The 13158-nt window shown below is 35.7% G+C and overlaps 4 protein-coding genes across 4 annotated transcripts; 1 reads left to right on the top strand and 3 right to left on the bottom strand.

The window, feature by feature from the left end:
- Nucleotides 1-1796: 1796 nt before the first annotated feature.
- LOC145908815 (uncharacterized) lies at nucleotides 1797-2862 on the bottom strand. The gene is made up of 5 exons (XM_082996140.1): nucleotides 2811-2862; nucleotides 2375-2620; nucleotides 2169-2301; nucleotides 1976-2116; nucleotides 1797-1905 (listed from the first exon to the last, which is right to left on the bottom strand). Exons 1-5 carry the CDS (start codon nucleotides 2860-2862, stop codon nucleotides 1797-1799), a joined length of 681 nt encoding a protein of 226 aa, XP_082852266.1.
- Nucleotides 2863-4774: 1912 nt separating this feature from the next.
- Nucleotides 4775-6791, top strand: LOC145909274 (large subunit GTPase 1 homolog). Its single transcript, XM_082996632.1, has 4 exons — nucleotides 4775-5077; nucleotides 5233-5399; nucleotides 5490-5623; nucleotides 5700-6791. The coding sequence occupies exons 1-4, from the start codon at nucleotides 4831-4833 to the stop codon at nucleotides 6766-6768; spliced, it is 1617 nt and encodes a 538-aa protein (XP_082852758.1). The 5' UTR covers nucleotides 4775-4830; the 3' UTR covers nucleotides 6769-6791.
- Nucleotides 6792-6912: 121 nt separating this feature from the next.
- Nucleotides 6913-9497, bottom strand: LOC145909275 (charged multivesicular body protein 4b-like). Its single transcript, XM_082996633.1, has 6 exons — nucleotides 9406-9497; nucleotides 8620-8825; nucleotides 7982-8159; nucleotides 7712-7826; nucleotides 7398-7515; nucleotides 6913-7293 (listed from the first exon to the last, which is right to left on the bottom strand). The coding sequence occupies exons 2-6, from the start codon at nucleotides 8795-8797 to the stop codon at nucleotides 7235-7237; spliced, it is 648 nt and encodes a 215-aa protein (XP_082852759.1). The 5' UTR covers nucleotides 8798-8825; nucleotides 9406-9497; the 3' UTR covers nucleotides 6913-7234.
- Nucleotides 9498-10049: 552 nt separating this feature from the next.
- LOC145908470 (uncharacterized) lies at nucleotides 10050-13059 on the bottom strand. Its single transcript, XM_082995761.1, has 9 exons — nucleotides 12600-13059; nucleotides 12504-12522; nucleotides 12359-12405; nucleotides 12132-12257; nucleotides 11962-12068; nucleotides 11174-11693; nucleotides 10793-10895; nucleotides 10565-10690; nucleotides 10050-10476 (listed from the first exon to the last, which is right to left on the bottom strand). Exons 1-9 carry the CDS (start codon nucleotides 12677-12679, stop codon nucleotides 10405-10407), a joined length of 1200 nt encoding a protein of 399 aa, XP_082851887.1. The 5' UTR covers nucleotides 12680-13059; the 3' UTR covers nucleotides 10050-10404.
- Between the last annotated feature and the right edge of the window lie 99 nt (nucleotides 13060-13158).

A 13158-nucleotide genomic window follows, 5' to 3' on the forward strand; every position in this document is an offset into this window, starting at 1 on the left:
ATTAATCAACACGAATTTAAAGTCTCAATGTTTGCAGATGATACGATCGTTTTTTTAAAGGGAGATGAGGACGACTTTCATAAGGTATTTAAAGTAATAGAAGAGTTTGGAGAATTGTCAGGGTGCAAATTAAACATGAATAAGTCCGTCGCCTTTTTCATAGGTTCAAAAAGAAATGAACGTTTTTAAACCTATGGCAAATGAAGGTTTGTCATGACCCGATCGAGAATGCAATAAAATATCTTGGGGTAGAAATACCAATCAAAACAAATGACAACAATGTTATGGTAAACAGGAACTTTAATCCCACTCTTAAACAAATCCAAGTGGTTTTAAATCTCTGGTCGTCAAGAGGCTTGGACACTACTCGGAAAGACAATAATTATTAAATCTCTGGTAATTCCAATTTTAACGAATAAATTCAGCGTATTACCGATAATCTTAACCAACGACCTTATTTCAAAAATCAAGCGACCAATATTTAAATTTGTTTGGGGGTCGAAGTGGGAAAGAGTTAAAAGAGAGACAATATGTTTGGATGTAACGAAGGCGGACTCAGCGTGATTGTTATTGAAAACTACCTCCTTGCGCTAAACTGAAAATGGTTTAGAAAACTCCACGATGACAAGGTTAATGAAACTTGGAAGGTGATAGAAAAGCCGTTTTGCAACGAAAATTGGTTGGAGGTAATTTTAAATGGAAATGCAAAAGTTGAGTCTTCACGGTTAAAGCGAATTTTACCCTTACGATCCCTACGAGCCACCGTAGGAGCTTGCAAAAACCTTTTTAAAATGCTAGGCTTACAATCGAACAATCGTCCATTATGGTTCAATGCCCAAGTAAAATACCATGCAAAACCAGGGTTCATGGATGCATGTATTAAAGCGGGAATTTTATTTCAAATAGACATACTTAACACAAATGGAGAGTATCTTGCATATGATACGATTGCAAAAAATTACGGCTTAACGCCCAATAATCAGGATTTCGTGCAATTTATTAAGCTTGTCTCGAAATTCCCCCCGAGTGGGATATGGAGTGTGTCCCACCGCACAATTCCCATGTCAAAACTTTAATTCAGACGTTGCATGCCTTGAACAAAACAAAAGTCATATATTCCCTTCTGAAACATAAAGCCTCTCATAAACCAAAAGCACAAGATATCTGGGACAAAAGGTTAGGGGAAGATACCCCATGGCCCCTTGTTTATAAGCATGTCTACAAATCGACCATAGAAACCAAATTAAAAAATTAAATGAAATCTCAATGCCGTTACAACCAACAAGCTATTACATTCTTTTGGGAAAATAGATAGTAACATGTGCGTTTTTTGCAAGAAGCAGGTGGAAACTGTGTGTCATCTTTTTTGTTCGTGCCCCATTGTCATTGTATACTGGGAAGATGTTATTTTATGTTTAAGCGCTAGAATACGACAAAATCTAAATTTAACAGATGCGGAAAAACTTTTTGGAATGCATTCTGATTTGCCAAGTAAACTTTTTTTAAATTGTGCGTTGTTATGTGCCAGATATGTGATTTACAGTGGCAAATACGCGGAAACGAACCCGACCTTAACGAAATTTGTGCTTTTCTTGAACAATCTACGTGACTGTGAATTTTACGTAGCAAAAAAAAGAAATACTTTATATTTGCATAAAATTAAATGGTCGCATACTGTCTGAAGTACTCAACGTAATTTGTCATGTTTTTTTTTAACTTTTCGCTCTGCTCCCTTTCGCTCTACTTCTTATGTGTGAATTGTGGTAGCGTATTTGTGTAAAATAAAAGAAATGTTATTAAAAAAAAACAAAAAACATTTGGTCGTTGAGTCCCAGGCAGAAATTGGATGTAAAGTCGTAACCTGAATGATATTGTCCGCTCCTTTGTAGCTTCACACCCATCTTACTGCAACATACGATCATGTTCTGATATGTTTGTAATCAATGAACGTCACAATGAAGCATTGTTGCGTCACCTTCCATCTTCGCACAAAACGTCCTCGTAACCATCACCATCAAAATCTGCAGAAACTTTCCTGGACTTTCCGCAATCTTGAGTCGAGGCTTCAAACTCAGAACCAAGAGTTAATCCTTGGTAGGAATTAAAGGCAACATTTCTGGAGAAATTTTAAATTGAGAAAATTGATTTGACGCCGAATTACAACGTACAAGTTTCCACCGTCAGCGGATCCACACATAACGTCAGTAACTGAGTCACCATTGAAATCTCCGAATAGGAAATCGTTTTTTTGTGAAGTTGGACAGATTTCCGGGGCAACCAGTTTCGTTTCACTAAAGAAAGCTGAAAATCAATTAGTTAAAAAACACCATCAAGATATAAACAAATTCTTCTATTGTGACGTCATATCTCTTACATATAGGTCGAGGATGTGTGACGTCAGTGGCAGAGGGTTCCGGGTCGGATGTAAAGCAAAAAATACTTTCATAACCATATGTGTGGAACACATAACCTCGTTCCACACATAACCTCGTTCCACACATAACCTCGTTCCACACATAACCTCGTTCCACACATAACCTCGTTCCACACATAACCTCGATCCACACATAACCTCGATCCACACATAACCTCGTTTCCGTACACTGGATAAGTTCGAATCCTGCTCACAAAACAACAACGTGAGACCGTCTGATAAGTGAAAGAAACGCTGTGGGTGAGAAAGGAGTGACGTCACAGCGATGGGAAGGTAACAACGCAACACACTGGTTTTGCTTGAAGGGGACCGGGTGGATTGGTTCTTCGGGTTGGTCTAAGTGTGTAAAGCCACTGCACTGCGTCAAGGTGCCAACCCACCCTGCAATGGATTTCATCTAATCCAGTAGAGAAACCCGTGCCCCCCATGCAGGGCAGGGAAAACAGGCTGTTCCCTTTCACTCTTACGTCACACGATAAATCGTCCTATTACTGACACGTAAACGAGGTAATAACGTATGTAAGTATTCGTCATTATAATTTCGTTTAACAACTTATCGTGTCAGGGGTCCATGTTGGTTGCGAGTGAGGCGGGTGTTCCAATGTCACGTCATAATCGGCATTTAACAATAATTCGTAATAGAATAATTACAACATAAAATCACGAGTCCACCATTTTGTTTTGGTTATTGGTTTAACTCCAGCTGGATTTAACGCTTGCAACCCTTTGCCTTCACGCCGCCCCTCAACATAAAAAGTTAAAATTTGTAAACTCAGACCATGAAACATTTTGTAAACGACAATTACGTAAAAGAGCAAAAACCACTTTTCCTGTTTCCCCTTTCGGTCGCGTCTTCTTCTGCATGACTTTTAAACATGAATAATTAAACGTGAGATATGATAAACGACAATTTTGATTAAAACAACCTTAATTCCTAGGTGACGTATGGTTGTCGATAACTCCTGGAGGTCAATTTCATCGAATTTCCGGATTTCTGTAACATTGTTGCCAACAACCATGTAAAAAAATACCACTTTATTCTTTTCCTGTTTTTCCTATTTGCGAATACAGCGTAATAACGAGATCCGATGTTGAGTTTTTGCCGACCCGAACATACATACGTTACACAACCCACCAGCTTTTGTTCCTGGTATGTTTATTTTAATCGTCAGTGATTGGTCGCTTGAAATATTTGTAAAGCAAAATATTTGGGTTCCATGATTCACTGCAGATAAAAAGAAACAACCCCCACATTTTTATCCATCCACGCTGCGAACGTCACAACTACGTCATTTCTCCACCAATTCATATCTCGTCACGCTCCAGTGAAACTAAACTTCATTTTGACGGAACCGACAACAAATTTTCGAAACCGCGCTAAACAAAAAAACGCAAAGTAAACAAAGGCCCTTCAACATAAAAATGCCGGAAAACAAAAGAGAGCAAGAAACAAAATGTCAGGGAAAATAATCCTGACTAAATTGAAGAAAAAAAACCTGCTCGACAACAAATGTTGCCATTCTTCCTTCGCCCAAACTACTTATACCAAAACTTGTTCACTGACAGTGGGACGTTTGTGTGACGTATAGTTGTGTTGCAGTCAATAATCGTGATAGTAGAAAGATAACATACAGTTTCCTCGTCAATCCAATATCCTATGGAAATAAAGAACAAATAAAATTCACGCACACACAATAAAAGCCAGTGCAACAATGCTGGTCGCACCTCCACGCCAGTCCAGACATCAATTTTCAATTTAAACTTGACCGATTCGTAATATGAGAAATCTTCCTTAATGACCTGCCTTTGCCCTTGAATTTTTCCATTCCAGCTTGTATATAAGGTCGCCAAAAACGCGCCCCTAATCAACAACACAGAAACAATAAAATTATTTTTAGGTTTTTGTTATCAGCGGGAGAAAAAAATGCATTTGATTCAAACATACCTTATTGTTACGTATACGTAAACATGGACAATGGACATTTACGCATATCATGAACATAGGTCGCAACACAACAGGACCAAAAGGAAAATAGTTTAGTTTTTTTCCACCTTATAATTGCAATTATTATTATATCAGAAAAAAAAACGAATACGAACTTCAAAACTTTTTGCCAGAGGTGGAGTTTTTAGTCCTTCAACCTGATTTGTATTTGAGCAATTTTCAATTAGTTTTTTGAAAACGAGTTATACCAGCGTTCGACAAAAAATGAAAATTATCCTTTATTCAATGATTTTAAAAGTTTAAATTAAAAACGATTTCGTCGCTCCTTAGAAAAATCAAATTTCCTTGATTTAATTTTTTTCTGCACACCGTCATGCATCAGTGCATACGCCTTCATCACCTGGTGGAAACATGTTTTTCCTCTGAAAAGTTTGTTTCGAAATAAAATAAAATGCCTAGAAAAAAACACCAAGCTCCAGGTTTGGGCAAAGCTATAATCAAAGACAGGTTTGGGAAAAAATCAACGACGAATCACTTGCACGTTGCTGAGTTGGCGGCTGAAAATGCTGAGGTTGATAATTTACAATCTGTCACAGAACTTAATTCACTGGACGACTTTTTGGCAACCGCCCAACTTGCTGGAACGGAATTCACTGCAGAACGTTTGAATGTCCGCTTTGTCGATTCTAATCAGAAAGGTTTGCAAAAAATTTATATACCACTTTGATCTTTTCCTGAATATAAAATTCATTGACTGTAAAACCAGAGGTAATATTGCACCAAGATGAAATTCGACAAGTGACAAACAACGTCAATGTTGTGCGTTTGTAAAAAAATCTCATCTGGTCTTCAGGAATTTTAAGCAAAGCTGAAGAAAATAAAATCCAGGCATCCCAGGATGAATTTAAACATCTTCTCCAAATTCCACGAAGGCCAGAATGGAATCAACAAATGACCAAAGATGAACTGGACAAAAATGAACGTGAATCTTTCCTCACTTGGAGAAGGAAATTGGCTGGGGTTTGTGTGATTTTAAATCTACTTTCATATATAAAGTTTGGAACCTACCATTTTTATGCTTTTTTTTAAATGGAGTTAATCTGTTTTTAGCTTCAAGAGGGTGAAGATCTTTTAATTACGCCGTATGAGAAAAATCTGGACTTCTGGCGTCAACTTTGGCGAGTGATCGAACGCAGTGATGTGGTCGCGCAAATTGTCGATGCAAGGGACCCTCTCCTATTCAGGTTAACATCTTCAGAGAATATTTTGTCGATCAAATTATGCTTGGTGAAAGCAAAATAATCTGCCTGTATTGTTTAGATGTACAGATCTTGAAACTTACGTGAAAGAAGTTGATCCGAAAAAGCAAAATGTGATTCTTGTCAACAAGGCTGACCTCTTATCACCACGACAACGACAAGCTTGGAAGGAGTATTTTGAAAATTTAAAAGTTACTGCAGTTTTCTGGTCAGCTGTATTGGAGAATGAAAAGCTTGATAATAACGATCAAGAACCGATGGAGGTTGGAGACGACGAACACTTGCTAACAAGGGGACAACTCATTGACTACTTTAAGGGTTTAGTTTCAAAGGAGAAAAAAGTGATTGGAATGGTCGGATACCCAAATGTTGGTAAAAGTTCATCAGTTAATACATTGATGGGAACAAAGCGTACAGCAGTATCAGCCACTCCAGGAAGAACCAAACACTTCCAGACCCTGCATATTGATGAGGAGCTTTGTCTCTGTGATTGTCCTGGTCTTGTTTTTCCAAGTTTTGTGTCAAGCAAGGAGGAAATGGTTCTGAGTGGGATTCTACCCATCGACCAAATGAGGGATCATATCTCACCCATGAATTTGCTGAGTTGTAGAATTCCCCGCAAAGTAATCGAGGTCACTTACGGTGTAAATATACAAAAACCACGTGAGGGGGAAAACCCAAACAGACCTCCAACTTCAGCTGAGATTCTTAATGCACATGCATTGTTACGAGGCTTCATGACATCACATGGACAGCCAGACAATGCCCGTTCATCCAGGATTATTCTCAAAGATTATGTCAATGGAAAGTTACTGTGTAGTAAGGCGCCACCCGGTGTTGATGAGAACATGTATAGAGATTGGACCGTGTCTAAAGTTGACATTGTGTTAAAGAAACTTGCTGACGACGTCTCGGTGTCTAATGAAATGGAGTCGGTTGTAGCAAGAATCAACAGACTCAATAAACACGTTGAGAAAGAAGTGAAAGGAATTGAGGCAGAATTCTTCAAACCAGAACAAGTAAAAACTTTTTCAAAAGGCAGAGATAAAGAGGAAAATACAAAAAGTAGCAAAAAACATTTCAACAAGAAGAAAGAAAAAATGCGAAGGGTTAGGAGTGTCCAATATTAAATCATGTAAAAAAATTAATCTTGTCAATAAAAGGTGATACTGGGAATTTGTATGCGTTGAGGCAGACAAAAGGAAATTTAAAATAATGTTATAACTTACTAACATCCGTCTTAAGTATTTGCAACTGACATACAGGCAGCCATGTTTGATGTAAAGAATTTACTGGAATCGCTCTATGTACATAAAAAGTGCATTTTACAATGCTTATGGTACGCTTGGACAAAACACACAGAGTACCAAAAGTGACACAAATGTCAACATTGGTCGACGAAAAAAAACAGTTTGTAAAGAATAAAAACTCCATGCTATGATTTCTACCATGCATTATTTAAAGTGTTCAGAAATTAATTCCGAAATCATGTGTTTTTGTCGTTTTGAAATATTCAACAAATTTCCAAATATTGTTTAGTGAAATGTGGAGCTAAATGTTCAGTGAACAAGTGGTAAATAGTGGATTTTAGTGGTATTATGAAGCCCACATTTGTAGTTCCGCAAGTTCATCATCTTCCTCTTGTTGTTTTTTGGCTGCAAAGAAAACAAAAACATTTATATCTCAGGCAAAATATTAAGTGGGAAAACATAAATTCAGACCAGGATGGATATAAAAAAGTTTTTTGAATGCAGTTTACCTGGTTTAGAAGGTAGTGCAGTGGTTGGTACATCTGGTAATTCATCGGTTGGTATTTTAAGAATGTCTTCATCGAATTCCTCTTGCTCCAACTCTTCAAGCTCAGCCATCAGCTCATCCTGAACACATTTTGACTCAACATTATGTTTTACTTTCAAACATTTTGGTTCAATATTTTAATGGGGTACTTATTAAATACTAGTGTAGACCATATCATGTCATTGGGATGACTGATATTACAAAGTCTTTACTAACACAGTTTTTTCATCTCGTATACGAATGCCAGAGAATACAATTAGTATCCAGATGAATTACCTCATCAATGTCCTCATTCTGTCCGAGTCCAGTTGCAAGTGCGTTTGTGATTTCATCCGAAACTTCTTGTTGATCCTGAATATCGTCCATCAGATCATGGACATCATCAGGAGATCTTAACAAAAAGATTTCATCATAAAGGTTTAGAATTAGGCAGAAAACTTGCCAAAATTTACTGACACCATATATTAAGAGCATCATGGATTTATGAACTATTTTGGAATTAAAACTAATCTATTCTAAGCAATAAAAATGAAAACTACTGCTTACAGATTTCCATGAGCTTTCTTCAAAGCTTGTGCTCCAGTCTTCATTGTATCAAGGACTTGTTTGTTGGATTGTGCGTTTTGTAAAGCTTCAAGTTGAAACTCGACAGTTGATAAAGTTCCGTCAATATTTTGGAGTTGTTTCTCGTATCGCTTCTTCCTCTTGAGGGCGCTGATCGCCACTAAATATACATTTTGTTGAATATTTTGTGTTGAGTTACATAAATTATCATTAGCATGTGAAATTATCTGTGGACTTGAAATTAAACCAATCAATAATTTGAATGCGGCATTACACGCCACGAAAGGTCAGTTAATCTATGTTAAAATCCCTGAGAAGTTTTCCTTGCACCCAGATTAAAGCTAACACATCCAGTGTTGCTTTAATCTGGGTGCAGTCCAGTGTAGAAGCAACTAACATATGGTGCACAAAATACCTTCACTAATCTCCCTTGTACACAATGCAAGTTAAAAGCTTGTTGCACTAATCCTTTATAGGAGTGGTAACAGTTGTGACCATGGGGCCCATGAGTATAAAGAGAGAGGCTAAGTATTCCAGAATTTCCCAAAATATCAAGAAAACATGTATTTTTTTTAAACCTAGGTGCACATTACATTGTCACATAACAATTCTTTTCTCACTTCTTTTGTTTTTTGTTCCATAATTTTTTGCTGCTTTTACTTCGTTCTCAATTTTCTTTTCTAAAAAATCCGATTTCTTTTGCAACATTTCTGTTGTCTCGCGAAGTTTCTGAATTGCTTCCTGAGAATTTGGGGCTTTTTCTTTTGTGCCACCAAACAATTTCATGAAACCAGACATTTTGCTGCTTTGAGTTTAAAGTTCTATGCTGTCAAATAAAAGATGTCAAAAACAAAAATACAATTGAAAATAACTATGATTTATAAATAAGATTTATGTTTTTTGGTTAGTTCCCAAATAATTGTGATTCTTAACCTTTTCTCTGTCTATGTCCCTACAAATGACCACAAACTACTTTAGGCACCCCTTTCTGATATAGATGTAATGAATTATTTAAATATTCAAACCAAATGTTCACATTCCTTAGGGTAAAACCTAAGTGTCAACACAGCTCCTTACATGAAATGTTAAATGTTTTTTTTTGCAGTAACTTATTGAGATTAACCTAAAATCCTATAAAATAATATAAAATGAACTTTTCAGTTTTAAACAATTATTTTGTATGTTTGTCAGTTTTACTCTGTACAGCTAAGACGTGTTTAGTAGTTTTAATCCAAACTATTAGCTACAAAAAAACGATTTTTTTGTAAATTTAATAAAACGTTTGATAACGCTTTGTTTAAATAAAATTTATGCGAACTTAACAACAACGTAGTGTTTATAATTTATATATCTCAAAGAAATCAAATAACGATTTAGATTCAAATAAATTTAATGAAACAAAATACCTGAAAATTGCCGATTCAGGAGCTACTCCTAACAAACTTGTGTAAATGCCAAACCCTCCCTTCCAACAGAACAACTTCTTCACAAATGGAAGGGAAACATTTACCATGACGTCACGCATGAAACGGAGTGAAAAAAAAACTATAGCAGTAAAAACAAGTAATTCAAGAGTAAATTTCTTGTTGAACAAAAATGTTAAAAGTTTATGATAGACTAAAAAGTTAGTTTAAGACGATTTCGGTCTTCAAATAAATTTTATAAAAACCATAATAAAATAACGGGGCTTTCCCTTGTAAATGTTTCGCATGTGACTCATGACGCATCAACACGAGATCGCGTGCATTATGACGTATGAAAGTTCCATTGTCTGCTATTAATAGCAAAGTTCTTTAGATTCATCAGTTGATTTTATGTTGGTTTAAAATCAACTATAAGAATTCACGTTGATAACCAACGTGTGAAGTTTGCAGGTTAAGGGTTCGATTCCCAGTTCAAGCGCGCCATGCAAACTCAACGATTTCTAATTCTGATTAATATCAGGTTATTTATAGCTGGAACCGGGCTTTCTGAGAGTGTAGTAGTATGGGAAAAGACCAGAGACTGACACGACGCATTGAAGAAATTAAATTATGTTTGACTTTTTTATGAAATTGTACAAAATATATTTCTTTATTACTTAGGTTTAGGAACAATGAAAAATAGGAGACAAAATTAGAGATCGCAAATATATACGATGGCACAACAGAGTTGAATAAAACAAATAATTTCATGAAAAATAATTTCATTTTTATGAATTCTTTGTTCACGAAATAGTGGCACAGAATGTGAAGCAGAAACTTGTCTTGATAATTGTTGTGTAAATAATATTACTACATAGATTGTTATTTTGGATTGATGCCCATGCAGCATAGAAATAGTAAACAATCAGAAAGTATCATAGAATAGAGCAGCTATTTCCTGCATTAAAACCTTATTAAATATAATTGTATATTCAGATAATTTCAGCCTGTCTCGAGAATGTCAACAATTATTCTTTCCAAGCTGGTCTTTTCATGTTGTCGGGTTTCTTCCATCTAAAAAATCAACAATTAAAACCACACGATTTGAGTGCACATAATGGAATCTATCACATCACAAAATCCACAAAAAAGTCCCACAAACCTGGTTATCTTCAAATGAATAGTTGAGGCGTTCCTGTATGGCATCCTGGATTATCATCAAACTTTCTGTGTCCAACTCAGAAACAAGAGATAATGTGGCAGAAAGCAAATTATTCCTTGTCGATTCCTGCAATATATGTTGGTTTATACCCAGTTGGATAAACTCCCCGTTTCAAAGTCACTTTGCCAGAGTTAAGTTTATCTATGTATGACAAAAGCCATTCTAAACCTTTATCCTTCTGGATTTTTTCGCAACAATTTTCTTCGGAGAAGTGGAAGTCTCGTATTTTGCAACAGAAAGTGGTTTCAAGCCAAGTTGGATTCGAAGTTTACTGAAAAATTAAATATTTGAACAGATGCAAACTTTATGTTAAAAAGGATTGAAGTTGAAAACTTCGTAGTTGGTAAAAGATCTAAAAATAAATTTGAAATTCCTGTTGCTGCCAGGCATAGTGCGATTAAAAATGTACTGATCTTCTGGCATAAACATACTGTATTCTTACGACGTTTCGTCTGCCATGCGGCCAGACTTGATGAAGTTTTTTTTTTTTATTTTTTTTTAATAATTAAAAATAAATTATCAATAAAAGTTTTTCTGAAAATAACCTACTTGGTTTCATCCAATGACATTTGGATTGCTGAGTTGTATGTTTTGTCTTTAGTCATTTTCATGAGATCGTCTTCACTCTGCGATGATGTTAGTTGAGTGAAACTTGATGATTCTTGTAGAGTTTTATCAGAAGCTGAACTTGATGATGGCGGATCATCGGGGATTGAACATTGGGGGGGGGGGTTGCTTTCTTCATTTATTTCTGATGTTTCAGATTCACATGGGACCTTTTCACTGTTTGAAGGATTTAGCAAGGAATGTTTTTCATCATTGTTTAACTCTATATTGTCTTCGGCAACTCCAGTGGTTTCAACTATGTTTGTGGGCTCTTCAACACCATCTTGTGGTGTACTGACTTGTTTGTTATCTGGTTTGTTGCCTTCTCCTACATTCTGTTCAACCTCACAATTATCATCAGTATTATTTTCATCTTCAAGAGGAGCAACTTCTCCATCTCCACCACCTCCTCTTTCCTCAATCGTTATCTCCAAAGCTTTCAAAAGTTCATCTTCTGTAACAACTACACCAAACATTTACCTTATATGGTCAGTGATTATTATTAGAAACTAGTGGAATTGTGCAGACGCATGTTTGACAAAATGTGCAGACGCATGTTTGACAAAATGTGCAGACGCATGTTTGACAAAATGTGCAGAGCGCCGTTAGCATAAAATCACAACTGTTTACCAAATGTATTATTGAAAGGTTTAAAATACTCAAAAAATGTTAATATTATTTCTGTGTAATGCATATTACATAACTTGACACATAAATACAGGAATCCTTACGTTTGTCATCTAGTTTCTGTAGATTTGGAAGAAGCTTTAAAACTGAAAGCCTGTAGATTTCATCTGGAATGTTTTCACAGAAAGGATTTCCAGCCAACCAGAGCAACCTGGAGGAGAGCAGAAAAATAACTTCCTTACTTCTTATACATTGCATCAAAAGTGAGACATACTTTAAATTTTTAAGTTCTTTTAAATGAATCACTTCTTCGACAGATTGGAGTTTGTTTCTTCTTAGGTACAGCTCCCTCAAGTGGACACAACATGAAAACGGAGATAAATTTTCGATTGAATTCGCACTGAAAAAGTACAATGAACACATAAGCTGACATCATATAAAGTTGCACAAAAAAGATGCATTTAACTTTGCTCCTGAAAGAATTTGGAAAAAAGTGTTTACCTGAAATTGATCACTTCAACATTTGGAATCTTTTCGAGAACATTAATCTGCAAAACACACAATTATAATCCACTGCAATTTAGCATTTAAAAATTACATTTAAATTTATTTTTGATAAATACATAGAAACAATTATAACACCAACCTCTGATACGTTAGCTCCCCTGAAAAACAAATATTGGAAATCAGTATTGAGACGTTTTGGTAAAACACTACACAACCGCCCAACGCAATAACTTACCAACAATTAAGGTTTTTTACTCCGGATAAATCCTTGGCTCTAGATTTGGCCAACACTAACTTTTCACTTAAAATCACCATCACACAAATATTACTTCCTAATTCAAAGAAAAGTTTTGGTCGAATTCGACTTGAAAACAACGTTCGTGTCACCCGGGTTGTCTACGTAAGTGTGTTAAACGAAAACAATCAGTCGCCATTTTTGCTGGATGAGAGAAAAGATTTGCCTATCGAATTTAGCCACTAATTAACAACTAACTTTACTAAACAAACTTAAGTAAAACAGGTTTTTCTCCTTATCTTTTTACTGATTAATTTGTTTGTTGTGTATTATTTATATGTAACTTTTCGTTTTTGTACATGTAGAGCTCATCTTAGATAAAGATGTAGATTGTGTTACCTTTAAATGAAGCGGTTTCCACTATCAGTCGCGAAACTTAAAAATTTTTTTTTGAGTAATTCGACTTTGTTTTGTGCAATCATGTTAATTTACAAACCACAAATAATTAACCAAATTTGGCAAACCAGATAACGGTTTAAAGGCAACTTCGATGGGATTC

The sequence above is a fragment of the Ascidia mentula genome, chromosome 7 (genome assembly GCF_947561715.1).
Source record: "Ascidia mentula chromosome 7, kaAscMent1.1, whole genome shotgun sequence".
Lineage (NCBI taxonomy): Eukaryota > Metazoa > Chordata > Ascidiacea > Phlebobranchia > Ascidiidae > Ascidia > Ascidia mentula.